Here is a 26,674-nt window from a genome sequence, read left to right as displayed (position 1 = left end):
GCCATGGCAATGCTCATTTCCGTTGACGGCCGTGAGTCGTCGGCAGGAAGATGGCGGTAGCCACCCTCGAGCAACCGTAAGATGTGGGAGTTTAATGTCAGCATCAATAATTACGCTGCCTAAAAGGGAAAAATAATAATAGGCAAAGTTTTATGCAGTGGTCCTTTACATGGCAAAGAGGAAATATCTCTCCGAGCAGTGTTTATAAAATTAACGTATTGAGTTTGTGTTATTTGTGCTTGTGCACCACGGCCAAAGCAGTATCACACATTCCACATCGACGAGCAGTGCGTCAGGCAGCTAAAGCACAGCGAGTTTGCAGTGTGGAGTGCAGGTGATAGATCTCTTAGTTGCCCTGTTCTGCTGACCCGTATCACCCGAGTCTCGTCCCGTGACCTCATGCTCGCGAGCATTCGCCGTTGCCAAAGTCAACGGTTAAGAAATCCCCATTCTCAAATTGCCATGTGTTGGCCCTCATCTCCACTGGCGACTCTTCGTGGTGTAAATTCCACATTCCTATGGCAGCGGAGCAGTCGTTGTTGAGGATGACCACTATTGTCGTGATTAGAGGGCTCAACAGCGGGTCAAGCAGTTGGCCTGACAGTACAACCAGCTTGGTAGTGGATGTTGGGGGCGTGGCGGTGGCGAGATGGTATGCAGGAGGTCGTGAGTTCGATCCCGACCCAGACGTCTGTATATATGGGGATTACATGTTCTCCCTGTCGACGCGTGGATTTTTACAAGGGTCCTCTCGTTTATTCCCTCCACATTTAGAATCAACGTGTGTTTAGAGTTATTTGACTGCTATACATTGCCATACGATGAGCCACTTCGTTGAGCTATCATTTGTGATAGCCAGTTCACTCCTGAAAAAGAGCTATATAGCTCAGTGGGCCTTACCTGATAAAATAATCAAATTTTTTTTTACAGTTTTTCGTGTAGCGTCGTTAACATTACTCCACGGTAACTGGGGACTGCTATTGTCTTTAGAGACAACTGCAGCACAATGTGTGGGGGTGCTCTTCGGCTGTCACGGCATTGGGAGCGTACAAGCCTCGGCGACTCGTTCCCAGAAAGGGCCGAGAGGCGTAGACGGGAGTGTGGGTGGCGTCCACCGCCCAGTAGAGGAAAAACGGGCGGCCGGAGTCGCTTTGGCGTCCGATGAAATCCAGGGCCTCCTGCCGACACAAGACGCGGCAGGCAGACAACGGTGAAGCTCCGTTACGGCTTTCCGTTGTAACGAGGCAAAGAAAACGACGTCCGTCTGGGAACACTCAGTCGGCAGAAACGGCACGTGCTTGTCAACGAACGGCAGTGGAAGACTACAGCACCCGCCGGTGATGCATGGAGAACGAATACCCAACAGAGTGCGCTGCAGCAGGTAAACGCCACTCACGTCAATACCGTGCAGATGTATTCTGCCGAGGAAAGATGCTGATGCTTGTGCGGCGTACGTGCACTCGCGTTGCACGATAAGACTGGATCCACATCCAGGAGTAAACTTCCAGTCGAGCAGATGGCTTGGCAGTAGGGCTCACATTTAGAAGGTTGCGAGTTCAAATCTTGGTTGGAGGTTGACTGAGCCCATCATTCCTCTGGAATAATTGAAATAATTAAATTGTTTTGTTTACCCCTTTCCTTTGGTAATCTCTTGGTCAACTGGATATAAGGAATATTAATCAAGAACACCCCAGGTTCATAAACCCCCTGTCAGTAAGTCTTCACCATTCACTTAACCTCAAGATGCATCTAGTCTGGCACATGGGCCTGTGATGATGTCACCCGCCACCTTTGGAGCTTCTTCCACCAGCATTCACGTAAGCAAGCAGTTGCATGCTCCACGTATTACAATGTCGTTATTAACTCGCTATTCGTGAGGGATACGTTTAGGAGATTCTCGTAAATAGCAGACATTTTAATGAATGACCTCCAATAAATACATAAGTTATTAAGTACATTGAAAATGATCATAACACAAACAAATAGTGAAAATAAACAAAGTAGTTTTTTTTAAATATTAAAGTATGAATTCATGACGATGATGTGCATCATTTGATCTCATCACTGTATCTCATCACATTCTCGCATCACATTCTCTCCCATCACTTTCTCCCTCGCTAGCCACATAGAGTTCCATATGCAATTTGCGGGTGGTCAAAATCGCGGACAGCAAGTGAGTGAACAACGAGGGAATCATGTACATGACAAACATGCTAATGGAGCCGTGTCCTGAGGTGAAGAAACATGCTTCTGAAACTCCATCTGTCAGCTCAGCATCACATCATGGCAAGGAATGGCCCCAAAACAATCCCACAACAAAGTGCATTTGAAGACGCTTCATTTAACCGGCTTTATTTGAGCAACTATGTTAATGATAGGTGGCTGCCCACACTCAAACACCTCAAGCATCAAACCTTCTGCAACCAGATCTCACTTTGAACTTGAACAACATGTTGTCTCAACGGATTTGGATTAATTAAAAAACAGTCACGGCCATCAGGAAAGAGAACAGGATTTTAAAATACTCGAGCACATTTGCCGCTTTATCAACGGAAGCAATTCTCACCTGCAGATACAGACGGGTGAGGTTGGACTCTCCGTCTTGCGATTGATTTCGAATTCTTCGTAATATCTACGTTAAAAGGAAAATTGCAACTTTAACAAATAAACAACTGGAGGCAAGGGTTATATTTGAAAACTTTTTTCTTTTTATCAAACTCATACAGGATTAGCTCACTTCAAAGGAAAAGAGAAATGCTTATAATGCAATATATATTTAAAATACTTACTCTACTGCATTTATCGCAACCCTTTTTAACTCATTCTAACTAAAGTTGAAAGCGTTAATGCATTAGCTCTTACACACAAAGTGCTTGCCACAAATGAACCACAATACCTTGCGTGATCTTGTCAAGAAGCATAAACCATCACGTGAATTCCAGTCATCCTCGCAGCGGCTTTTGGTTAGCTATCAAATAGAAGGTAACCACGTCACGCGCTTTCATTTGCGCTTACGCGGTCATCTAAAATGCTCTTTTTTCCGAAATTAGGATGCCACTGGAGTTATGCACTTTTAAATCTAAATTGAAAACCCATTTCGTATAGCTTATCATGTGAAAATGTACAGCAGCCAAATGCTCAATACGGATTATTCTAAACGTGGAAGGAAAACCGGAGGACCCAGAGAAAAATCCATGCGACCAGGGTACGAACATGCAAACTCCAAATATACAGTGATCAGGGTTGGGATCAAACCCACGACCTCCTGTATACTAGGCAAGGTAGTTAACATCTCACCACTGTGGCACCCCAGGTGAGAACTCAAGAGACCAGGATAGTTTAATTTGTAAGGGTGACCTGGGTGACCAAAAGTGGCCCTTCATTTGAGCAGAGAGGGAAGACAGGGATATATACATCTCAGTGTCATCCCAAGCATGCATCTCTTCATGCTTGTGTGCGCAAACTTTTTTTATAGTTCCACTCTCTTTGACAATGTCCATCAAACGTTTATTCAAATATTTCCGAGGGCAAATGCACAAGATCGACTCACGCGCCTTGTTTCGCTCTTGTTTATCTCGTGTCATATTTACCCTCACTCCCTCTGGCTGGGGTGGGGGGGGTTGACAAAAATCAAAACCACTTGCAGGAAGTCAATGATGATCACCTGCCAGAGGAATATGGAATTCCCTCCACTAGCTCTAGGCCACCTGCATAGATGAGTACCACCCCAAGCGTTGAGCAGAGCAGCAGCAAGCAGCAGTGTACAGGAAGAGCTCCGTTATCTGGCATCCATGGGGAATGGAGTTGGTACCAGTTAATAAAATATGTCGGATATCTGAGTCATTCTCACGGTTCACCAAATTTTCCAAGCACATAACACAATTTTGAAGAAAGAAACTAAGCCTAAATTTTAACTATGAGATGATATATCAATATACTATTTTACAGAGGTTCACACCAATAAGTTGTAGAGAAGCAGTGGGGCAGTAGTACAATTCTGTATGTACGGTGCAGTAAAACAAAATTAGGTTAGGCGGCGCAAGGCGTACACCCACAACACTCAAGTGTCACACCTATAACACTACACTTATACTGATAGGAACCTCCTGGTTACACCAGCCCATAGGAGATTATTGTGTCCGTCCGTCGTGCAGGGAGGGGCTGGGTGGGGAGGGAGGGGCTGGGTGGGGAGGGGAGGGTGGGGAGGGGCTGGGTGGGGAGGGTGGGGCTGGGTGGGTAGGGGAGGGTGGGGAGGTGCTGGGTGGGGAGGGGCTGGGTGGGGAGGGGAGGGTGGGGAGGGGCTGGGTGGGGAGGGTGGGGCTGGGTGGGAAGGGGCTGGTCACCCCGTGGTGCCCTTATAAAACTCAACGTTTAACCTACTCACGCCGGCTTGTACCCGCCCTCACAGTCGGGCATATTTGCGGAATACACCACGCCGCCGTTGACCCTGGCCATTGACCGAGCAACCCATTGTTCCTACCAGCTCCCTCCACAGGAATGTGTTAACATAACTTAAGACGACACTATAAATAGTATACTATCACGATAGAGCACAAGCACAACGCGATCACAATGGCGGATGTTTACAATTGAGTCTCCGCTAGCGACGCCACTCAGCAACGTCCTGAAGCCTCCATAAACAACGGATCTATGAGAAGTGCAACGGCAAGATGCCGGATGGCCTTCAAATTTTTTCCGGATACGCTAAGGAAGATTTGTATTGCCGTCTATTAAAGATGCCGATTAATGGAGCATTCTGGATGGTAAAGTGCCGGATAACGGAGCTTTCCCCTGTATTTTAGAAAATAACAACGGAGAATGCTTCATTATTGTAAACAGGGGTAATGTTAAAATTCCAGCACACACAAACGTCTGCTCATGTCCATGATGTTCCTGGGTCACTTAAAGCCCTCGTATAACAGCCAATCCCTTGCTTCGACAACTATTTTGTAATTATATCGTGCCGCTCATAGCGCTTTGGGGCCGAGGTTGGGGGGGGTCATGCAGAGACCATCATGCGTGCTCCACCACCCACGTGCAGGGCTATGACTTGACCAGTGCAAGGTGGTACAGCAAGTAGGTTTATGAAGTGCTTGTGTGGATTTTATGGGTATTAACATCGCATGCACATTGGGATGGGTGGCTTGCAGCCTTGTGAATCTGGGCCCAAAGGCTCTAGCGGCTGTGACGTCACCCCCTGGCGTTAAGAATACGGTGCGCCTGAAAGTCGCACAGTTGTGAGTCTCCTTTTTTTTAAAAATAACAATAAAGCTTAAAACTTGCATCCGAAAGCCCGTGATTCACAGCTCAGATGTCCATCTGCTTTTGTAGGATGCACCTTCCCATAGCTACTCGGCACACACCTGCCCAGCATGGCGCTGTTGTTGTACACGGGGATGTTGGGAGTGTCCACGTTGTCGTAGGGCCCAAAGTGGCAGTTGGGGGAGCCGAACCACTCGTGGAAGCCATGCCGGAGGGGCAGGAACTGCGGCTGGTGTCCCAGGTGCCTGTGAATTATTTTGTCACAATTGTGTTAGTAAACATTCTAAGGCAATGTCTTTCACAAATTTTCAGAGGGGGGACCACTTTCGTCGATAAGACATCATCAATGTGAGGGCTGCCACACCGTCTGCAAGGGGTGTTTTCACACGTTGTGTATTGTCGGGGGCCGCACGTCAGTAGCCGCACTAAAGGCCACCAGGGGCAGCCAGTGGCCCGCGGGCCTTGAAATAAAGAACACTGCTCTGAGGCCTGTACCGTAAAGTGGTGCACAAACCGAGAAAGCAAGGGGGAAGAACAGTGGCACTTGGCTACACTGAAAAAAAACTAAATAAAATAATTGTATGCTCATCACATACCATTTCCCCACAATCTTGTTGATGTAGCCAGCATTCTGTAGCAGCTCTGGCAACAGCAGCTCAGAGTCAGGGATACCACCAACAATCTGTTGGGGGGTGTACGCTACACACATTCGCACACACAAAGTCAAATCAAATCAAAGAATCTCCACGATGTACGTGCAACAGAACAGGGCTCATATTTCTATTGGTGGCCCTAGCTGGGCCAGTCGTGGCAATTGCTCATTCTGGTCGCAGGCAACAGGATCTCCACAGGACAACTAATAACGAGTTCCCACAAAGTGGTACTCATTTAACCAACCCTTGAGGAAGTACTCTTTTGTTTTTTCGGTAGAGTCACGTAGGAAAAAATAAATAATAAAAATAAATAATAAAATGATAGAAATAATAATAGAAATAAAATAATAAATCACGACGTTTCGGGCACAACACAAGCGTCCGTCATCAGGTGGGTACAACCACAGCAAGAAACAATTGCTGAAGTGGGCAAAAGAGCTCTTTTGCGCCCGAAACGTCGTGATTTATTATTTTATTTCAATTATTATTTCTATCATTTTATTATTTATTTTTATTATTTATTTTTACCTACGTGACTCTACCGAAAAAACATAAGAGTATGAATCCTTGCAGTCATGAAAGCTTCAAACCTTGAGGAAGTGGCAGGCTGAGAAAAATCCCAATGCACGAGTTGAAACCGAATTGTAAAATTGCACGTGCTAACCACAACATCATCTGGCCAGATACAAAAACACAAATACATATACAGTCACAAACTGAGTATTCATAATAAAGGTTTTTGGGTTAGATCGCGTTATTTATAAATGTGTCGCAACCCTCCACCACCCGACACGGCCAATCAGTAAAAAATGTGTCACGTTGACAAAAGACAAAATAGATCATTACTTTAGCCCACCGGTGTGTTGAAGAGTGAATCCACAACATTTATAATTTCTGAGTACGACGTTTCACTGGTAATTACATCCAGCATCATCGAGCAATTTGCCAGAATAGTGAAGCCCTCCACCTGATCCCGGTCTTAAATAGAAAACATTCAAGTGAGTCTCTAGGCTCTGATACAGGAGGAACCTGTTAAAGATGCAAGTGTACATATAATGCACGCGTATATTCTGCATGTACTTATATTTAATATTTTCATTCTGTTGTAATTATATATAATTTTATTTGCAGGCAGAGCCATGGTTTAAGGAGGGATATGAATCTGGTGCCCTCAGTTTGAGTCCTGGTCATGGCTAAAATCAGTTGCAAGTGATATCTCTACCTTTCAACAACCCTCACACTGACCAGCATGGTGCAGTCTGGGTAGACAGCCCCTAGGACTGATAATACAATGTGGAGGGGGCCAATATCCATCAGTGTACTGACCAACAGCTCTAAATTATAAAAAAATTAGTGTAATTGCCCGTCATATGATGGGTTCGTAACAGTTTTAAGTTAATGAAAATGACTAAAACGTACAGATTGTATCTAATATTATTTAATTAAAAATGTCTCTATATATATCACATGTCGTGTAAATTGACGATAATCTCCCAAAAAATTTCCTCGAGGTGACTTTTGTTGAATCAGCACTTTGATATTGGTTGGATTTTTGCATCTTGACAAATTAGTGACAATTTTGATAAGCCTTTCATGAAAAACAAAATATATTTAAAATTACGTGAAAATCCACTTAGCCTATGCAGCGTTACACACAGTGTACAGTGTCAGGCGTTATGCACAGATCACCAAAACTACGTGTATAATTATGTACCAATTATCGTAGATTATTCAGTAAGCCATAAATTATTTAGATATTTTTTCTGATATAAATATCCAAATGATGAAGCCACTTTGTTGAGCTATGATTTGTGGCCAGGTAGCTTCTGAAAAATAAGTTAATACCTCAGTGGGCTTTTCCTGTTAGGGTGGGTATGGTTTAGTTGAATCTGTATGCGTTTGGGTGATTTGTTTACCTTTCTTGTACTTTGCACGAATATCGTGTTTTTGTACTGTTTGTTGTTGGAATGTTCTTACCCGCCACTACTGGACATCTGTGAAAAAAGAGCTTTATAGCTCATCAGATTCCTCCAGTGTAAATATTCTGATTCTGTATTGGGGAAACTAGAGGTTCCTCGGCTGAAAAGCACCGACACAAGATGCAAGTGCCGATAGCAAGCATCCAAATGTGGCCGGCACACCAATTGTGTGGCATACACGCACGACCACCTTTGTCTCTTCACACGTCACGCCCAATACGCAATTAAGGTCGCGTCAACCGAGGGGAAACTCCACGCCATGTTCAGATACCAGTTGCCACTGTCGCTGAGCATCGCGAGTAGCAATCGAACCACGGTTAATGAAAATGCAGCGCGGTAAAGTAACCACCACACAACCACTCCAAGAGCACACAAAGGAGAATTAACAACAGGACTCAACACGTTCATCAATAACACTGGAACTTAAAAGAAAACAACATATAGAATCGTTGACGTTTTAGGCAATGGCCTTTCTCCATGTGAAGGGGCCATCGTATAGTGTGCTTGTGCACCGCTGCCAATGCAGCATCACCAAAGTGATCAGTTTCATTTGTCACAAGACGGAGTCAATTTGATGTTTGTATTCAACTCTCCGGCCAGGTGGTGCTGTGCTAAAGCACTTGGCTTACAATGGGGAGTGTTTGAGTTCAAACCCTAAATAAATATTTGAATTATGATCACAATGGTGGATCAGTGAAGCCCGTCATCGCTCCGTGATCAAAAAATGAGTACGACTTTGCAGAGCATCAACAGGCGGTGTCCTCGGGAAGACCTGGCTCTGTCTACAGAAACGCAGGATTTCCACCACGGCCTCAGTGCCCCCTGCAGAGGTCAGCACCGACCGCTGCTCGATTTGACTGACAGCACCTTGCCCTCCTCCCCCCGCCTCAGAGCAGGGAAGGTGAGCATTCACAGGGGAGCCACCGCGCCGTGCTGTGCGATTCACCATTGCGAGCGTGTGCGTTGGTCGTGTAGAAGCCATTTCGGATGGGCAGGCGGCCAGAGAGGAGTGAACTTCGCGCTGTGAGCCATAAACACCATCGGGTGGGGTGACGGAAAACGGCGTGTTAGCATTTGTGGCTCATTAGTCCGAGAAGAAAATGCCAAACAAGAATGGTTAATAAAGGTCATGTCTTAAGTAAACCCAAAGCACCAAAACATGGGTTTTCAGCCGCCCATGATGGAACCTAGTTCTCAACGATAGTAAACTGTCTCAGCCTGGTCCCCAGTGACTGTGCACATTAAGTGGAGTTATACCATTCTTCTCTTCTTTACCTCTAGGCCCTTTCAATCTCAAACCGCTCTCCTCTTCGCTCCAATAATGTCTAAAAAAAACACACTTTTTTACACGCTTTAATTTTATTAAAGCGTGTTTTGTAAAAAGTATTTTTAAATATTTTATTCCTAAGTACTTTCAATGCACATCACCCTCGTAGCGTGATACAATGCAGCAGCATTGTGCTACTTTACTAACCTATTGTGCTGTGTTGCTGTGTACCCACGCCATTCATTAATGCCAATTTCTATAGTGCCGTGGCATTGCAAGCCATTACAAGGGCACTGAACAAGCAACATTGCCACTGCCTTGCTGCTGTCATCTGTCCCAGTTCAGCGAAACTTACAGGAGAGTGGCAGGATGTTTGATCGGCGCATATTATATTTAGCAACGAAGTAGAATGTGCGACAGGGTGAGCGTGTACACGAAGGCTGCGTACAGGGCGAGCAGAGCGGGTTGGCCGTGTAGAAATCCGGCAGCAGCATCCCCTCGGCCGCCATGCGGTCGAGGTTTGGGGTCTCCATGGCTGGGTTCCCAAACGCTCCCAGGTCTCCCCAGCCCATCTGCACAGAAGCAGCAGCAGCAAACCATAAAACAGACCGGCAGATGTGGCGAGCACAACCAACATATCCCATGACACCCATCCGTCCGTAGTGCACTAAACTCGATCTTCATCAACAAACTCTTAACGGTTGCAAAACCATCTTGCCTGCATCATCTTTGGCACCGGCCATCCTCAGCTTGAATCCCTCACCTCCTTCCACTCCCTCCGCTGGCTTCTCTTTACCAGATGGGTAAGCTACGAGACCGCCCGCCTGTGCCACCGTGCCTCTACTTTCAGTCGTCCACCTGCTGTGAAAGCATTTAGAGCTTCCTAGCTCACTGGGACCCTCCTGAAGTATTAAACTCCACTCAACTCCGGATCTCTCTTCGTTATCTCACCCTGCACTACAGCTCACGGTAGAACTTTGCAGTGCAGCTCACAGCCTCCTCCTCTCTACACCAACGACTAGGGCCGTCACTGCCAGGCGTTGTTTCTCGATAGCAGCCCCCACCGTCTGGAATCAGGTCCCGCTGCACATTCACAGCATTCAAACTACACCGACTTTTAAGAGACACTTAAAGGTCCCCACCTTTTTCCCCTGCCTTCCGAGCTAAACTGAGCTTGGCTCTGCACCTGAAGTGTCGCGATTAATTACGTCTGTGAAATATTGTGCACGTTACAAACATACATTTTATTGTTATTAATGTTGTCCATTCAGGGATGCTCCTGTGGTGCATTGGTTAGTACACTGGACAATTCAATTCGATTTCCTGGCATGGCGGTCAAAACATTGGGCAAGTGTCCTCAATCGCCCTACCTCTGTCTGACCCATCAGTAGTTGATACACGATTGGCAGTCACATTTGGTGGGATAAAGTATGTGTGCTCCCACCTCCTCCAAGCCGTGTGGCCAGCTTGCCAGAGTAGACCAGATACCATATAGTGTCTCTCTAGAGCTCCCTCTAGTGGAGGCCAATCTGCCAGCAGGGGCAGATGAAAGTAATTTCAGGGCTGCACCTTTTCTCTTTGACCCACATCCATTCTTAAACATTTGAATTCACGTCACAACTCTCAACACAAGCGGTCGTCTTTTTTTAATACTGTTATTTTTTTTTTACCCTATCTATGTGACTTTACCGAAAGACCTAAGAATATGTGTGTTTGTTTAATGTACATGTATTATGTAATATTTTTGTAAAACATATTACTAATGTATGTTTTTTTATAAGAATAGGTTTTACCCTTTCTGGCAACAAAACAGGTGTTAAGATGTTAAAACACCAAACTGAAACCTTTTGCAAGGAATCATGTCTGCATTTTGGCATCCTCTGGTCTAACAAGGTTAGAGACTAGGCTCTAAAGAAAGCTATCTCTGGTGTGGACCAATCAGTTTCAAAGACAATGCATATACTATCAGAGCATTTTTTTGTTTGCATGTTCACCACAAGTATATGTGGTTAATGCAGACATCAATCCTTGCAAAAGGTTTCAGTTTGGTGTTTTAACATCTTAACACAAACTGTTTTATTGCCAGAAAGGGTAAAACCTAATCTTATATTTTGATACTGGCAAGGGAGGTCCCATGATGTATTTCTTTTTCACGTAATTATGTTAGAGGCAAAATACATTGGGGGGAAAAGCAAACTTTCATGTTTCCTTTGTGTGCTTAATATTTTATCCAACAAAAATGGAAAGTTCAGTCAGCTGAGAAGCTTAATATTGATCAAATCCAAGAGAATTATAATAGATGTCCCAATTTTTGATTGCAACATTAATCCCCACGCCGTCGGATATCTCAATATTCTCCGGATATGCATGTCAGCCTATTTCTACGGCGTCTTGATGAGCAGTTGCACTTGGCTGCACTAATAATCCAAAACCGAATTGCAAAAGCACAAAAAAATTTACACATTTCTGTGCATTTGCCTTCAAGCACCTCAAAAGCACTCTACATAAGATATGCAATAATATTTTTGTCTTCCTAACCAGACACCCTTTAACTGAAAGCTTTGGTGGACATAAATACCTGGCATTGCTTTCTATAGCTCTGCAGAGTTGCAGCGAGACACCTCTCAAACGCAAAGGCGTTCCAGAATTTTGGTCCTTCCACTGAAAAAGTGTGATCTCTGGTTCTTTTGAGACAATGCATTGGAAAATCATCATCATGGCTTGGCTTCGCGAACGAAGATCTAGGAAGGACATCCACGTCTTCTGCAAGCACGCTGGTGGCTGCCGAGGCCTATGCGGGACAAGCAGGTCCTGCCACAACGGCTGCAAGTATAGGTCTGATCTGGGATGGGTGCTGAGGGATCATGGTTCTTCCTCCTTCTCCTTTTGTCCTCCATACGGGCCCTGCGGGTATCTTCGAAGAAGGAGATGGCCTGGTGGACTGTGTGCTGCCAGGAGTTGCGATCAGCTGCTTGTGTTGCCCACTGACGGTGATCGATGCAGCAAGCAGTGAGGGACTTCTTCAGGGAGTCTTTGTATCGCTTTCGTGGTATCCCTATGTCGCGATGGCCAGAGGACAGTTCCCCATACAGCACAATCTTAGGTAAGCATTGGAAAATAACTAAGTGCCAATCCAGGGGGCTCACAGATTCTGCAACGGAATAGAGGGCACCACTTGGCTGGGGGAACCCTGTTATTTGAGCATGTAAATTAGAAAAGCCCAAACATGATTCAGTAAGCCACACATCATTCTTCCAGGGTCGGTAAGATAAGTATCACTCCGAGAGATGTCAACCGAGACCTTTAGAATGTCCACAAATGACTAATTGGCCATCAATGATACTGAGCACTGGCCCACGGACAGGTGGACAGTTGACTTCCCCACCCGTCCTTGCCGGTCATCTCCCCTGCCTCCGCTAAAGCCCAGGGCTCAAGACCTTTATTTTTTTTCTCTATGACTGACTGCCTCTAGAAAACAATCACGCCGATTTTGTACGGCATCTCAAAATGCGGCTGCATTTACGCACTACACGAATCCAAATTGTATTATACAGTTAACATCTCGCCACGCTGGCGAGATGTTAACTACCTCGCCCGATATGCAAAAGGTTGTGGGTTAGATCCCGACTGACACCTGTATATTTGGAGTTTGCATGTTTTCCCCGTGGTCGTGTGGTAGAGTATTTGGCTGCTATACATTTCCACACGATAAGCCACTTCATTGGGCTACCATTTGTGGCCAGGTCGCTCAGTGGGCCTTACCTGGTAAAATAAAAAATAGTTTAGTTTTTAGTTTAGATTAATTAGCATCTCAGCATGAGCGTGCGCGACCTGTGGTGTAGTTGCTGGCCATAGGTACAGTACTCACGTCGTCCATTAGCATGATGATGATGTTGGGCTTGGAGCTGGAGGCCAAACCCAAGCACAGCGAGCATAGGAGCACAACCACCACCCCACACATTGCGGCACGTGCCTGTGAATGGCAAGCACAGAAACAAACAGTTCAACTCTTGAGATGTGGAATCAGTATTGAGCCGTCAATACTCTTATTCCACGTTTATCTTCTCAGAGGGGGTCCCAGCATTGTGGAAATAACCTTGACCTTTCAAGATACATGTCCGTGGAATTTACTGAAAATTTCGTGATTGAATTGCAACAACAAAAAACATATTGGAAGCTCCTAGAATAAAAATGGCTAGGAAGTAACGGAGTTTGTAACGGATGGGTCAATTGTGGAGGACGGCAAGGGGGCTTGGTTATGGAGACTGGCACTGGAGTGGCACCCAGAGGTCAGAGATGAAGTGGAAGACCTAATGCCGGACGAAGGTTAGAGTTAAATGTTTCGATTTAAAGCTTTCGTGACTGCAGGGATTCATATTATTGGTTCTTTCGGTAAAGTCACGTAGAAGGGAAATAATAAAATAATACAAAAACAATAAAATTCTCACGTTTAAAAAACCTACCACTTTTTTCAAAAAATGTCTTGCTGTGGTTTTCACACCTGATGACGATTGCTTGTGTTGCAATCGAAACGTCGTGAGAATTTTATTGTTTTATTTTTATTATTCCCCTTCTACGTGACTTTACCGAAAGAACCAAGAATATGCTAAAGTTAATTTTTTTACCGGGTGAGGACTCAAGAGCTAGGTAGTTTAATTTGCAGGAATTGACCAGGGTCACCAACATGTACAGAATCAAACGGCACAGCCACGAAACAAATAGAAATCAAGAGCATAAGCAGCTGTTACATGAGAAAACGTGGTGTGACTGTGATCCGGAAAAATCCCACTAAGGTCGGGTGTCCGTTATGCAAGAACTGCGGTGATGGCAGAAGGAAGCGAGGACCACCCCCAACATTGCGAACGTACAAGTGCACATTTTAACACCAAATACAAATATCCCCCGTATAGCCTTAGCAGACCCGTTGGGGGCAAGTGCTATTTGCGAGCAGCTATGGAGGCCTGCATGACACATGGGTGGTGAGAACCGTGCCCGGCCACCTTTGTCTCCCCAGTGTCGATGTTTACACACTACTCATTTAAGGCTGAGTCGACCTACACACCCACACAAGTGGGCCACACTACACACACATTTCAGACGCCAGCGCGTCTCCCAGCTATGGACCGTCCTCATCTGCACTGACAGATCCGAGCCAGTGGGTGGAAATTCCACATTCGTGTGACGGCTGGAAAACCTAATTCTTCCACGGTTGATATACAATACGCATCTGCACAAGACGAAAACACACCCGAAAAATGTAAGCAAAAAAATTATTAACACAACACACGGCGCCGTGTGTTTCATAATAATTACATCTATATAGCAGCGCTGTTCATCAAGAATCTCAAAGCGCCGTACAGGACACAGCCCAGCAGACACTCGATATACAAATTTAATGAATACATTTTTTTAAAATAACAATAAAATACAATTTTAATAATAGGAAGCGTATAAATAGGTTTGAAGGCGCATTTTTTAAATATCCACAGACTCAGAGATCCCTCTGATATTTCGTGGAAGAGCGTTCCATAGCCTGGGGGCTACACGGGTAAACATCTCGAGTCACCCCATAGGGGGCCATCCATTGAGTCCGTACGCACAAATCTGTCAAAACTTGACCCCCCCCTCCCTGTACGCACGCGGATTTTTTACACCCCCCCCCATCCTGCGTACGTTTGCCTGACGCACCCCTCACCCCGAATCCTATAGAACGGCCGATATTTAATCCACGCAGAAACGACCAAGGGTTAACAATATTCACGTGTTTAAGCAAACAGATAGTCCACCGCCGGCTGCACTAAAGAATTAAGTTGCGTACCTTTAAAAAGGCGTGTTTCGTGTCCGCTAGCTTCAAACGCCGACTGAACCCAGTCGAACAGGTGACGTATTATATCGGACTTTCATCATCACGCGCAATGTGTCAGGCTGAATAACAGCAAGGCCAATGTAGGCAAATTATTATCGTACGCATTTGGGTTAACCCCCTCCCTCCTCCATACTAAATGGATGGCCCCTAGACCCAAGCCGCCTCGACCTGGGTAAGCAGAGAAGATCCGCATCATGGCCAGATCGTAGACACCTGGAGGGTTCACGTGGGTTCCCAGTATGTGTGCAACCTTGTTAAACCTTCCCCTCCACATCAAGCAATCGAGCCCCCCCCCATCTCCGCTCCTCCCTCAAGACCTCCAACCTCTTCCTCCCTGGCCCCAATCCTTCCCCTCTATCCCTAGGGTCCACCCCCATGGCCCCAATCCTTCCCCTCCATCCCTCGGGTCCACCCCCATGGCCCCAATCCTTCCCCTCCATCCCTAGGGTCCACCCCCATGGCCCCAATCCTTCCCCTCCATCCCTCGGGTCCACGCCCATGGCCCCAATCCTTCCCCTCCATCCCTAGGGTCCACCCCTATGGCCCCAATCCTTCCCCTCCATCCCTAGGGTCCACCCCCATGGCCCCAATCCTTCCCCTCCATCCCTAGGGTAGACCCCAATCCTTCCCCTCCATCCCTAGGGTCCACCCCCATGGCCCCAATCCTTCCCCTCCATCCCTAGGGTAGACCCCAATGGCCCCAATCCTTCCCCTCCATCCCTAGGGTCCACCCCCATGGCCCCAATCCTTCCCCTCCATCCCTCGGGTCCACGCCCATGGCCCCAATCCTTCCCCTCCATCCCTAGGGTCCACCCCCATGGCCCCAATCCTTCCCCTCCATCCCTAGGGTCCACGCCCACCACCACCCTCATTCCCGTAGCCACGGACCCCACGCGCTCCCCACACCCCTCCACACGCTCTCCCCATAGCCCCACTTCGTATCCAGCGTCATGGCACCACCCCGTGTTGGTGGTGACCCTCGCTAGAAGCAAGGCCGTAGCCATGGAGTCAGCATTGGGGGGGACCAAATCTTCCAGGGTGTCTGGGGGTCCCAACCCAGAAAAAGATCTGAATTTGAAAACTCATTTCCTACCTAAAATATTTAAAAATTCACTAACTCATGGGATAGACTTTTTTTTTACAATGTCTAATAGTGTATTGTATTACATTGCTGTTTTTACTTGTTTACCATTTCTTGTTTCATTGTATGTAATGGAAGAGATTAGGGATTAATAAAGGACAACCAAAACCACAATAATATAAAAAGAAATCTATGCATTGATTTATATGAAGACAAGTCCAGATATTGTGGCCAAGGTTTAGCAAATAGTTGTTTTTATTTACATAGCATAGCAATACATTTTTTATAGCAAAATATTGGGGGGGGGGCATTTTGAGCATACTGTATTTGAATATTGATGTGTGTCCCCCAATATATATTATTATTATATTATAATTACGGCCTTGGCTAGAAGCTCCTTTGAGCCAAAGGCGCTGTGTGTGCACGTGGAGGCGAGAAAACTCGCGCCGACAATCGAGGAAGTGTGAACGAAGTAAAATCCACCGCGTGGCCGTGTGCGGTGGCTTGCTGCTGGCGCGCGAAGCAGTCGCCAGTTCACGCGCCTCGACTAAACGCAGCGGCCCCGAATCAACGTCGATTATCCCCGCAGTGAATGAACAACAACAACAAGCCCGGAGCGAGTGAACCACAACAACCGCGGAGTGAACCGAGACACGCACACTCAACTCGCAATCACTGCGCCACCGCTCCTCCACGATTCATCACCCATCGATCCGTCGTCGGATCGATTCCACTATTACAACACTCACCTCCCAACACCGCCCCACGCCGAATCGATTCCAAGTTACGATTCGACAACTCACCCGCGGCAATGCCCTACAAGTAATAATCGATTATTTAATCATGTGTACGGCGGAACGATGCCCGTCGATTCTTAGCGCGTGACATATCACGTGACGGTTGAAGCCACGCCCTCCTCCGGGTGACGTCACCGCGCGAAGGCGGAAGTGGAGGGAGGTCCCTCCAGCATGGCGGTGTGCGTGGCTGTGGTGGCGAAAGAGGTGGGGATCTCTGTTCTGACTCCTCTCTGCCCTGGAAAGCCTCGATCACTCGCTTGACTCTGTTTTGTTCTTTCAGGAGGGTGCTGGCTATGTTCCCACACACTCCATCCCCCCCCCCCCCCGCTGCGGCAGTTACCCAACACAGTACTGTCTTTCCATCAATGAGAGGGGTTGTTTTGCTTGTGGGGTCAGGTCGCGTAAATATAAATGTTGTGACGTTCAACCCGCCACCACCCGACACAGACAATTGGTAAAGGTTTGTCACGTAAACAAAACGTGGCCGATGCGTTGCGAGTACGGCACACCGGTTGTGTGTTGGGAGAGTGAACCCACCGCAGCAACATTTACGCGATCCTAACCCAAAAAAACACCTTTCTGTTACGGCATAACAATGCTCGCGAAAGCCAACGACGCGCTGTCACTACCTGCCTTTCTTTCCAACTCACTCATTGTGTGGCCATTTCTTTTGGTTTCAATTTTTAGCAAGTTTTGGGAATCGCGTGACGCTGGCCCCGCATTTGCGAATCATGTCGCCGGGAGCTTGTTGGTGTTTCCACCGCGTGCGGGAGGCGGGTGGCTCGCATCGGCTTCGATTTCAATGCCACGCAGTGTTAGTCGGTGGTGGGTGGGTGGGTTGGCGAACCGTGAAGCTCTGCGACGAACGCTCGGCCGATCGACTCGGACCATGCGACGTTTATGTTTGAAAAGACAACGCGTAGCGTGTTGGTGTGTGTGTATATTCTGTGCTGCTCTTTCGTTCTGCAGTGCCCCGTGGGGTTTTGTATGGAGCCGCTCTTGTCAGTGACGTCTCGTGAATCCTGCACGAGTTGTTTTAGCGAGCCCTGGCTCACGTTCACACGTTCAGACCCCCAAAAAGGTCGAAACGTGTCCAGAGGTCCCCACCCCGTGGTTAAAAGTTAAGGTCGCTGTATTAAAATTGGTCTCTCATACTCGTTGGTTTTTTCGGTAAAGTCACGTAGGTAAAAAAAATAATCACGACGTTTCGGAAGCAACACAAGCTTCCGTCTTCAGGTGGAACTGTCACAGCAAAATTACTGTATCAAGTGAGAATTACTGTATCTCGCAGTCACGAAAACTTCAAATCTAGAATTGGTCTCTCAAGCCAAAACATAGACTGGTGCAACAAAACATCTTTATATGTGAAGGCAACGGAGATTCAGTCCTTATTGGTCACCCCGTGCCCTTATACATCTCAACGTTCATCATACGAAGTCCCATCGCAAGGGAGAAACACAAACAAATTAAACATTTTTTTTGCCCGTATTGAAACGGCTTTACGGCTGAGTTTTCAGGTCCAGAAATGGCTGTAGACGGTGTATGCGTGTTGATTTTGTTAAATAATGGTGCTCGTCACAAACCCCAAAACAAATGACTCGTCGATAACCACCACCTGGGCTGCGTGTCCGACTTGGTTGCATTCGAAACGAGTGTTGAAACTACGTTTAATAAGTAAAAACACATAAATAACAATTTAAAGCTTTCGTGACTGCAGGGATTCGTCTTCTTGGTTCTTTCGGTAAAGTCACGTAGAAGGGAAATAATAAAATAATAAAAATAAAACATAAAATACAATTCTCACGACGTTTCGGCCACAACGCAAGCAGCCGTCCTCAGGTGAAGAACAGGTCTGTCGGAAAGACAGCATCTGAATGAACACCACCAGGCTTGGCAGCGTATATTTAAGCTGGGTTAGAGGAGGAAGGGCGCCTTGACAGGTCTGTCTTTTCGACAGACCTGTTCTTCACCTGAGGACGGCTGCTTGCGTTGTGGCTGAAACGTCGTGAGAATTGTATTTTATTATGTTTTATTTTTATTATTTTATTATTTCCCTTCTACGTGACTTTACCGAAAGAACCATGAAGATATAAATAACACTTTATATTTACAGAGCTCCGCTGTCGCTTCCGCCTCTGCACCTCTCGTGGCAGCGAAACCATGAATCTCTCTGGGCCTGACGTTGACGGCTTTGGCAGGTGTTCATTCAGCAGTGGATAGTTAATGGCGGCTCCTGATGATACTCTATTCGCCTCAGAGGGTTGATGGCGGGTAAAGATAATATTTGTGTTGTGGGAGGCAGCGTGAATGACGCTGTATAAAATGTAATTATTATTATTCGGGATGTGGTGGTTATAGGTTAGATGTTGTGATGTTATGGGTGAGGTTTGAAACCAGCGATGGTTTTGTTGCATAGGTAAAAAAAAGGTTAGAAACCAGTGATGATGTTTTGTGGCATCGATGGCGTTGGCCTCTCGACCTTTCCGCCAAACATCATTAATGCGACGCTTACCCGTAATGGGTTTTGTTTTAACACTTCCATCGCAGAACTACCCGCTGTACATCCGCAACGCGCCGCCCAGCAACGAGCTCAAGTTCCACTACACGGTGCACACCTCGCTCGACGTGGTTGAGGAGAAGATGGCGGCGGCCGGGAAGTCTGCGGGAGACCTGCGGGAGCTCTACCTGGGGCTGCTGTACCCCACCGAGGACTACAAAGTGTATCCTGTCCTCCCTGCCTGGCCGCTCGCAAGCCCAGAGGGGGGGGGGATCTGCAGATTGGCTTCCTGCTGATCGTCGACCCCGAGTGGGAGTCAGATCTGCAAATTGGTTCTCTGCTCATCGATCCCCGAGGAGAAGTCAGATCTGCTCGTCAGAATCTTTACGCTATCTTTATTCAGAATCTTTACGCTATCTTTATTCAGAATCTTTACGCTATCTTTATTCAGAATATTGGTTTATCCTGGAGAAATCCGATGAGCTACCAAGCTCTTTTTCTCACAGACGTCCAGTAGGGGCACAGGTTAGAGAGTTACAACAACAAACAATATACGTATAGGGAAGGTAATTAAATCACGATAAATAAGTATACTAACGCAAACTATTTTACTAGGTAAAGCCCACTGAGCTGTTATTTTTCAGAAGCCACCTGGCTATCAGAAATGATTGGTCAACGAAGTGGCTTATCATGTAGAAATGTGTAGCAGTCAAATACTCTAAACGCATGTTTCTAAATGTGGAGGAAAAGACCAGAGGACCCGGAGAAAAATCTATGCGACCACAGGGAGAACATGCAAACTCCAAATATCCAGGCGTCGGGGTCGGAATCGAACCCACGACCTCCTACATACCAGGAGAGGAAGATAGGGTGGTTCTCTCATTTCCTCAGGGGGCCATGAGCCAGCGGTGGACATTCAAGAATTCCATGATTCCACGGTTGGTGTTAGGAATACTTGCTTAACCTTGATTTATCAAAAAAAATAGAACGTTGTTTTGCTCGGTTAACAGTCGTCACGTGTTGGTTACACGAGCCCCTACCATTGGAATGTGACAATTTCACAGCTGGCTCGGAAGGCCACCAGATGTGATGAGTCCGGCCCTGCAGTCGTTTGAGTTGCCGGAACGCTTTGACTTAATGTGTTAAAGTTGGTGTTGGACGTAGTTCTGTGACGTGTGGGGCTGGGGTTGGAGCACCCCGTTTAGAGTGTGACCAAGGACTTCCTCGGATACGCTCCGATGAGTAGCACTTTGTGGAAAGTCAGCAGTGGGAAATATCTATGAAGTGACATTTACTCTTTACCACGTGTCACCTTTCCTGTGTAATTTGGAACTTATAATTTGGATAAATTGTCTATATTTGGTCAACCGCAAGACCGCCGGCAGAAATAGTCATTGTCGCATTGCTCGTTCGAGAGGGGAACAGATCCACACTTTGCTTTGTATATATATTTGGCTTGTTTATTCATATACGGTACTTATTGTTTAAATCTTGGGTGTCTCCTGGCTTAATCTAAAAATGCAGCGGTGCCTATATCTGCTCGCAACTCTTGAGCCAGTGGTGGAAAATCAACATTCATTTGGCTGGGGCCAGTCTCGTTTTGGTGGTTTCTGTTGACTTCACGAAGTGAAAATCATTTAGTTGACCGCCAATTTGGATTTAAACTGAAGATCTTCCGAGTGCAAATATAGTGCTCTAACTGTAGTTGCCACTGTGTTACGTGTTGTTGTGTGTCGAGCAGCAGTGCACATTTCTATATTTCAGTGTCACCTTCACCAGTGGTCTCAGATATGGCTACGTGACGAACACCAAAGTCAAGTTTGTCATCGTGGTCGACTCGTCAAACACGTCGCTCAGAGACAATGAAATCCGAAGTGTGGGTATCGCACCTGTTTGCACACAGCACATACGACTGCATTTTTCAAGACAGACCAAAGTGACCCTATCTTCGGGCTCTTGTGTAGGGCAGGCTGGGTGGCTCGGAGGGGTGTAATAGTGTCGGTACTGGGTGAGCACTGACGAGATCATGGGTATCCTGAATTGAATGCTTGGTTTTTAGTCACCCACGATTAAACCAAATTTTCAAGCGTAGCAAGTTGACAGGCTGATCATCAGTGACGACAAAACTACTAAACTTGAACTACTAAACTAAACTTGTTTATTTTACCAGGTAAGCCGACTGAGCTATGCATGTAATCCTCGGTTTACAAGTTTTTGTGGTACGCCATTTTGGAATAACGCGCGTGCTTTGTATTTAGACCTTTTATTGACACGAGCGGGGCAATTTTTGGAATGACGTCATCCGCAACGTGACGTACGCCACCCTAGCCTGGCACCGTGACCCAATGGCGTTGCCAGCAGCCAGTGCAGTACGATAACTAGTGTGCTATACTGTACAGCATCTCGCCGCGTGTACACTGGTGTTCTTCCCTTTGTCTTGTGTCTCTCGAGAAAATCTAAAACTAAACATTATTTTGAATTTATAAAGTATTATATTGTCTACATGTATTGTATTGATATAGGCTAGGATAATAGAGGCGATTGTCTGCGAGTGAAATTCTAGATTTGAAGCTTTCGTGACTGCAAGGATTCATACTCTTAGGTTTTTTCGGTAAAGTCACGTAGGGAAAAAATAAATAATAAAAACACTAGAAATAATGGAAATAAAATAATGGCTTTATCATTTTATTTCTATTATTATTTCTATTTTTATTATTTATTTTTTACCTACGTGACTTTACTGGAAAAACCTAAGAGTGTGCGAGTGAAATTCCCGAACCCCCTCCTTTACCAATATTTATTATGGGAAAATTGCTTTGACAAGCACGATTTTGAGATACGCGCGCTTTTCCAGGAACGCATCTTTCACGTATGTCAAGGAGAGCCTGTATAGCTCTTTTTCAGAAGTGACCTGGCCACAAATGGTAGATAAATGAAGCGGCTTATGTAGAAATTCATAGCAGCCAAATACTCTAAATGCATGTTTCTTAATGTGGAGGTAAAAACCAAAGGACCTGGATTAAAAATGCACGTGACCACGGGGAGAACATGCAAACCCCAAATATACAGGTGCCCGGATTGTAATGGAACCCACAACCTGCAGACCAGGCGATGTAGTTAACATCTTGCCACTGCGGCGCCCAAAAACATTTCTTAACAAATCTTGACTTAAAGCTTTCGTGACTGCAGGAATTCATACTCTTTGGGTCTTTCAGTAAAGTCACGTAGATAGAAAAATAATAAAAACAATCACGACGTTTCGATCGCAACATAAGCCATCGTCTTCAGGTGAAAAAATACAGCAGGCGAACTGAAAGACCCAAAGAGTATTTCTTAACAAGTTTGATTTGTCACTTGTATTGGCATATTGACACATTCTAACTCGGGGGGGGAGGAATAAAATGTGTTGGTGTGCGGCAAACTCTGTGAGTGTACAAAAAGATGCACCACCGCGTGTCAGTGAATTACTTTATTAAAGTCACTTCATGTTCGTCCTTACAATTATTTGTGGACAGTTTATACATTCAACAACATCTCTTCCCACTAACCAATTATAATTGTATATGCTCCAGAGGTCTTATAGGCTGAGACCTCAACAAACCAGGAGAGGGCTGCGTGTAGCCATTTGGGGGAAGGAGGGGGGGTGATGATATCTCCCATTGCAGTATAGTAATGCCCGAAAATGTGAAGAGTTGTGAAAGGGTCCCAGAGGTTAGCATTGGACTGATCGTAAACATGTAATGCTGCGTGTACAGTGCAATGTAAAACGAGTCTTGTGTTGGCCACACTTTAATAACGCCGGTGACCCTTCAACCTGTGTGCAAGATTTGTGTTGGCCGCACGTTAACACTGCTGTGACCATATCGTCCTGTGACGCGCAGATGTTCCGTAAGCTGCACACGGCCTTCACAGACGTCATGTGCAACCCTTTCTACAATCCCGGCGATCCCATCCAGTCCACGTGAGAACACCAACATTGCCACAGCGCTTACATCTGCCGTTGCCACAAATGAACCACAACACCTTGCTGATCTCGTCAAGGAGTATAAACCATCACGCGATCTCCGGTCATCCTCGTAGCAGCGGCTTTTGGCTGGCCATCGAACAAAGACGGTCACCGCATCGCGAGCTTTCGGATGCGCTTCTCTGGCCGTCTGGAACGCTCTTCCGATAGTAGGAAGCCACTGGACCTATGCACTTTTAAAGCAAGATTGAAAACTTAATTAATTTAGAACTGCCTTTTGTGTTTCGTTTGTTGTCCTTCCCCACACCTCCGATATTAGCACAGTTGGCTACGTACGGTGCGAAAAAGTTCAACATACATACAATCGGTGCGAACAATTAAACCCAAGCCCAATTGATGCCTTCTCACCATTTCAATGACTTACATTTACACATCCATTTGTATGCCGCTATGGTGCAATTAAGAATATATACCGCACTGAATGATAGAATCAGTCTTGACCACATTTTTGTCTAAACATACGGATCGAAAGCAAACTTTGCACATCCACCATTGGAACCTCATTTGCCAGTAGCAAATTATGATAATTGGTTGTTTACCCTTTTATCTGGCAACAAAACTGACACCTTTTTTACAAGGAGTCATGTTTGCATTGACCACAATACCTGCAGTCAGAATGCAAACAAAAAACAGATAAAAGGTTAAAAAACCAATTATCATATTTTGCTACTGGCAAATGAGGTTCCAATGGTGTAAATGCTTACCCCGAGCTCTCATACTCTGATGGTGCATTGTCTTTGAGTTGTGCGCCTTTTGGCGTCATCTGGTCCAACACCATGAGACTAGGCTCTAAAGAAAGCTGTCTCGGGTGTGGACCAATCAATTTCAAAGACAGTGCATACATTATCAGAGTTATGTTTTTTGATTGCATTATGACTGCAGGTATTGTGGTCAATGCAAACATGACTCCTTGTAAAAAAGGTTTTGTTGCCAGATAAAAGGGTAAAAAACCAATTATGATATTTTGCACACTCAATTTAGATTCATGTGTTGTAAGTGTAATAATGTATGTTTATTGTAGAATGGTTTCTACCTGATGAACGTGTATCTACAACGAATGTTACATGTCTGTTTAATCACAGTGCACACATCCGGTCACCAATGACTGCACAGACAAACCAGCGCGCTCGCAAGAAAATGTTGCAAGCTTCTCGCAAGGGGCAAAGTACTAGCTCCAATGACCATGAGGACTGTGATCATCTCTGTTGCAACCACAAATGGAAATTCCACATTCTCATGAGAGTGGTCCGTTTGCCCCACCATGGTTAATTTGAAACAAAGTGGCACTCATTTTATTGACCTTGCAGAGAGGATGATGAGCTTAGTTGGCCCCTGACCTGGAATTGCTCCCCCATCGCCTTCTGACTGCTGCCCTGCCCAGTTTACAAAGACGAGTGAACGTGTGGTCCCTTTGAAACTGTAACGAAAGGAGGACGGTTACTGTGGTTGGCTGATTTTAGATCTTGAAGGAGCTATATTGTGTGTAATAGTTCATTCAGTTAACTAGGGAAATTACAACAAAGCCCCATGGAAATTCTAAGTCGTATTTGGAATAATATCTCATCCACCTTCCAATTAGCACGGTTGGCGACGTATGGTGCGAAAGAAGTTCAATGAACATGTGTGCATTTCAGTGTAGCTGACTCTTCTTGGTAAAATAAAAATCTTCATGAGTGAAAAATTCCTACCATCAGCCTTGTGAGACATTGCAGGATTATCCTACGATGCTGTGCAACCAATAGATCTTCAGCATTATTGACTAGTTCATAAAGCCTGTCTTCGGCAGGCAAAAGTTTTGAATAGATATAATAATTAACCTGATGTGATTTTTTGACAATTTTTATCTATGAGCAGAGACGAACAACTACTCCAAAAATGTGTATTTCTCCGCAGAAATAACACATTGTTGACAACTTGATTCAACTTCTTATATTTAAAGACGTACCCATTGGGAACGACTGAATTTAAAGATTCTGTTATATTTTTTATTAGAAAGAACAGAAATTAATTAACTTAATACTTTGAGGGGAAACCCCTATCTTTTACTGTTTTAAAATTATTCAGATTAAACATAAAATGGGTTTTCTATCATTGAAAACCGCTTGAATCCGAAATATCTCAAAAACAATAAAATATAAAACTCGCTTTAATTTTATTTGCTGTTTAGCAGTCTATCTAACTAAAAAAACCGCACTCTTATATTTTAAACGGTTTGTGAATGACACGCATAAGCATGTTTATGGGGCACTTAAAATCGAGATTTTTGGGGGCCTTAAAATGAAAAACTCGGATTTTCAGAATTTTTCTGTTTGTCCTAAAAGCTACCTATTTACCAAATTTCAGCTTTCTGCCTTGTCGGGAAGTACCCTGGAGGTGTTTGAGACATCCAGGTTGAGGTATTTATTCATATGGAATATAATGAAATTTAACAGGAATTATTTTTGTGGTTTTCTTTCAGAGCCTTCAACAATGTGGTCACGTCAATGATGATGCAAGCCGGCTGAAGATGCTGCCAAAAAAAGCACAGCTTGGCTTTTGTATGTACATGTTCCATCTGCGTCTTTGTCGCAGTACTTGAGTGCATCTGTGTCAATAAATGTGTGTGTTGGTGTATACATGCATTTGCTTGCTGTATAGTATAATGTATAAATGAATGAATGTGCTTGTAAGGGGTGACACTGCTGTATTCCTGGCCAGAGGTAATTGGTTGTCTTGATTGGTGAGAAAGGTGACTGGGCATGCATGGCGCTGGCCCATCTACTTAATTTGTGCTATACTGATTTAGTAAGTGCTCGTCAACCTGCACTTACCCTCGCAATTCCAGGCCAATTTGAAGATTATTTTATGATGCATGCATATGTGTACTGGTGTGTGCACATTTACACACACGCCTCATCTTTATAAATATTTGACCTTGAAACGACAATTTGGTCATGTAAACATTTACACCACAAGATGTTCTTATTGGTTTTGAATGCTGTTCGTTCACGATTTCCTGTAAATAAAATAAAAATATCTTACGTGTTGAATCTCAAATGGTGTAATGTGTGCTTTTATATCGCACTACATGGTCACAATATCCTTGCCGCACACTCCGTCAGCCGATGGGATGACGAACGTACGCTGTGAATTACGCTGATGTCTCGTTTCCCTGAGCTGCATGACTCGAGTATCAACTGAATTTTTCCATCCTGGCAGTGCGTTTCCATTCATTTCGGTCAACCTGAAGTTGAACCAGTTTTGCTTAG

General features: G+C 45.3%; 2 protein-coding genes across 2 annotated transcripts in view; one reads left to right on the top strand and one right to left on the bottom strand.

Moving 5' to 3' along the window:
- GALNS (galactosamine (N-acetyl)-6-sulfatase) overlaps positions 1–16,826 on the bottom strand; it is a 37,886-nt gene extending 21,060 nt beyond the window's left edge. The window contains 9 exon segments of the mRNA XM_078864233.1: positions 995–1,178; positions 2,567–2,601; positions 2,604–2,632; positions 5,364–5,507; positions 5,859–5,961; positions 8,841–8,915; positions 9,610–9,733; positions 13,030–13,134; positions 16,768–16,826. Coding sequence (XP_078720359.1) covers positions 995–1,178; positions 2,567–2,601; positions 2,604–2,632; positions 5,364–5,507; positions 5,859–5,961; positions 8,841–8,915; positions 9,610–9,733; positions 13,030–13,122 — 787 coding nt within the window. The 5' untranslated portion in view covers positions 13,123–13,134; positions 16,768–16,826.
- Positions 16,827–16,999: 173 nt separating this feature from the next.
- Positions 17,000–26,428, top strand: TRAPPC2L (trafficking protein particle complex subunit 2L). Its single transcript, XM_078864176.1, has 5 exons — positions 17,000–17,109; positions 19,453–19,625; positions 21,191–21,278; positions 23,284–23,363; positions 25,885–26,428. The coding sequence occupies exons 1-5, from the start codon at positions 17,077–17,079 to the stop codon at positions 25,928–25,930; spliced, it is 420 nt and encodes a 139-aa protein (XP_078720302.1). The 5' UTR covers positions 17,000–17,076; the 3' UTR covers positions 25,931–26,428.
- The last annotated feature ends 246 nt before the right edge of the window (positions 26,429–26,674 follow it).

This window comes from Lampetra fluviatilis, chromosome 17 (assembly GCF_964198595.1).
Source record: "Lampetra fluviatilis chromosome 17, kcLamFluv1.1, whole genome shotgun sequence".
NCBI lineage: Eukaryota > Metazoa > Chordata > Hyperoartia > Petromyzontiformes > Petromyzontidae > Lampetra > Lampetra fluviatilis.
The sequence above is the reverse complement of the archived record's forward strand: the minus strand, read 5'-3'. Positions and strand labels throughout refer to the sequence as shown.

What these genes read in the sequence shown, in the direction of transcription:
- TRAPPC2L (XM_078864176.1), top strand. Translation starts at nt 17,077, where the DNA reads ATGGCGGTGTGCGTGGCTGTGGTGGCGAAAGAG. An exon ending in TGGCTGTGGTGGCGAAAGAG is followed by an intron (nt 17,110 to 19,452) that starts GTGGGGATCTCT and finishes CTTCCATCGCAG; the next exon opens with AACTACCCGCTGTACATCCG. An exon ending in GGCGATCCCATCCAGTCCAC is followed by an intron (nt 23,364 to 25,884) that starts GTGAGAACACCA and finishes GTTTTCTTTCAG; the next exon opens with AGCCTTCAACAATGTGGTCA.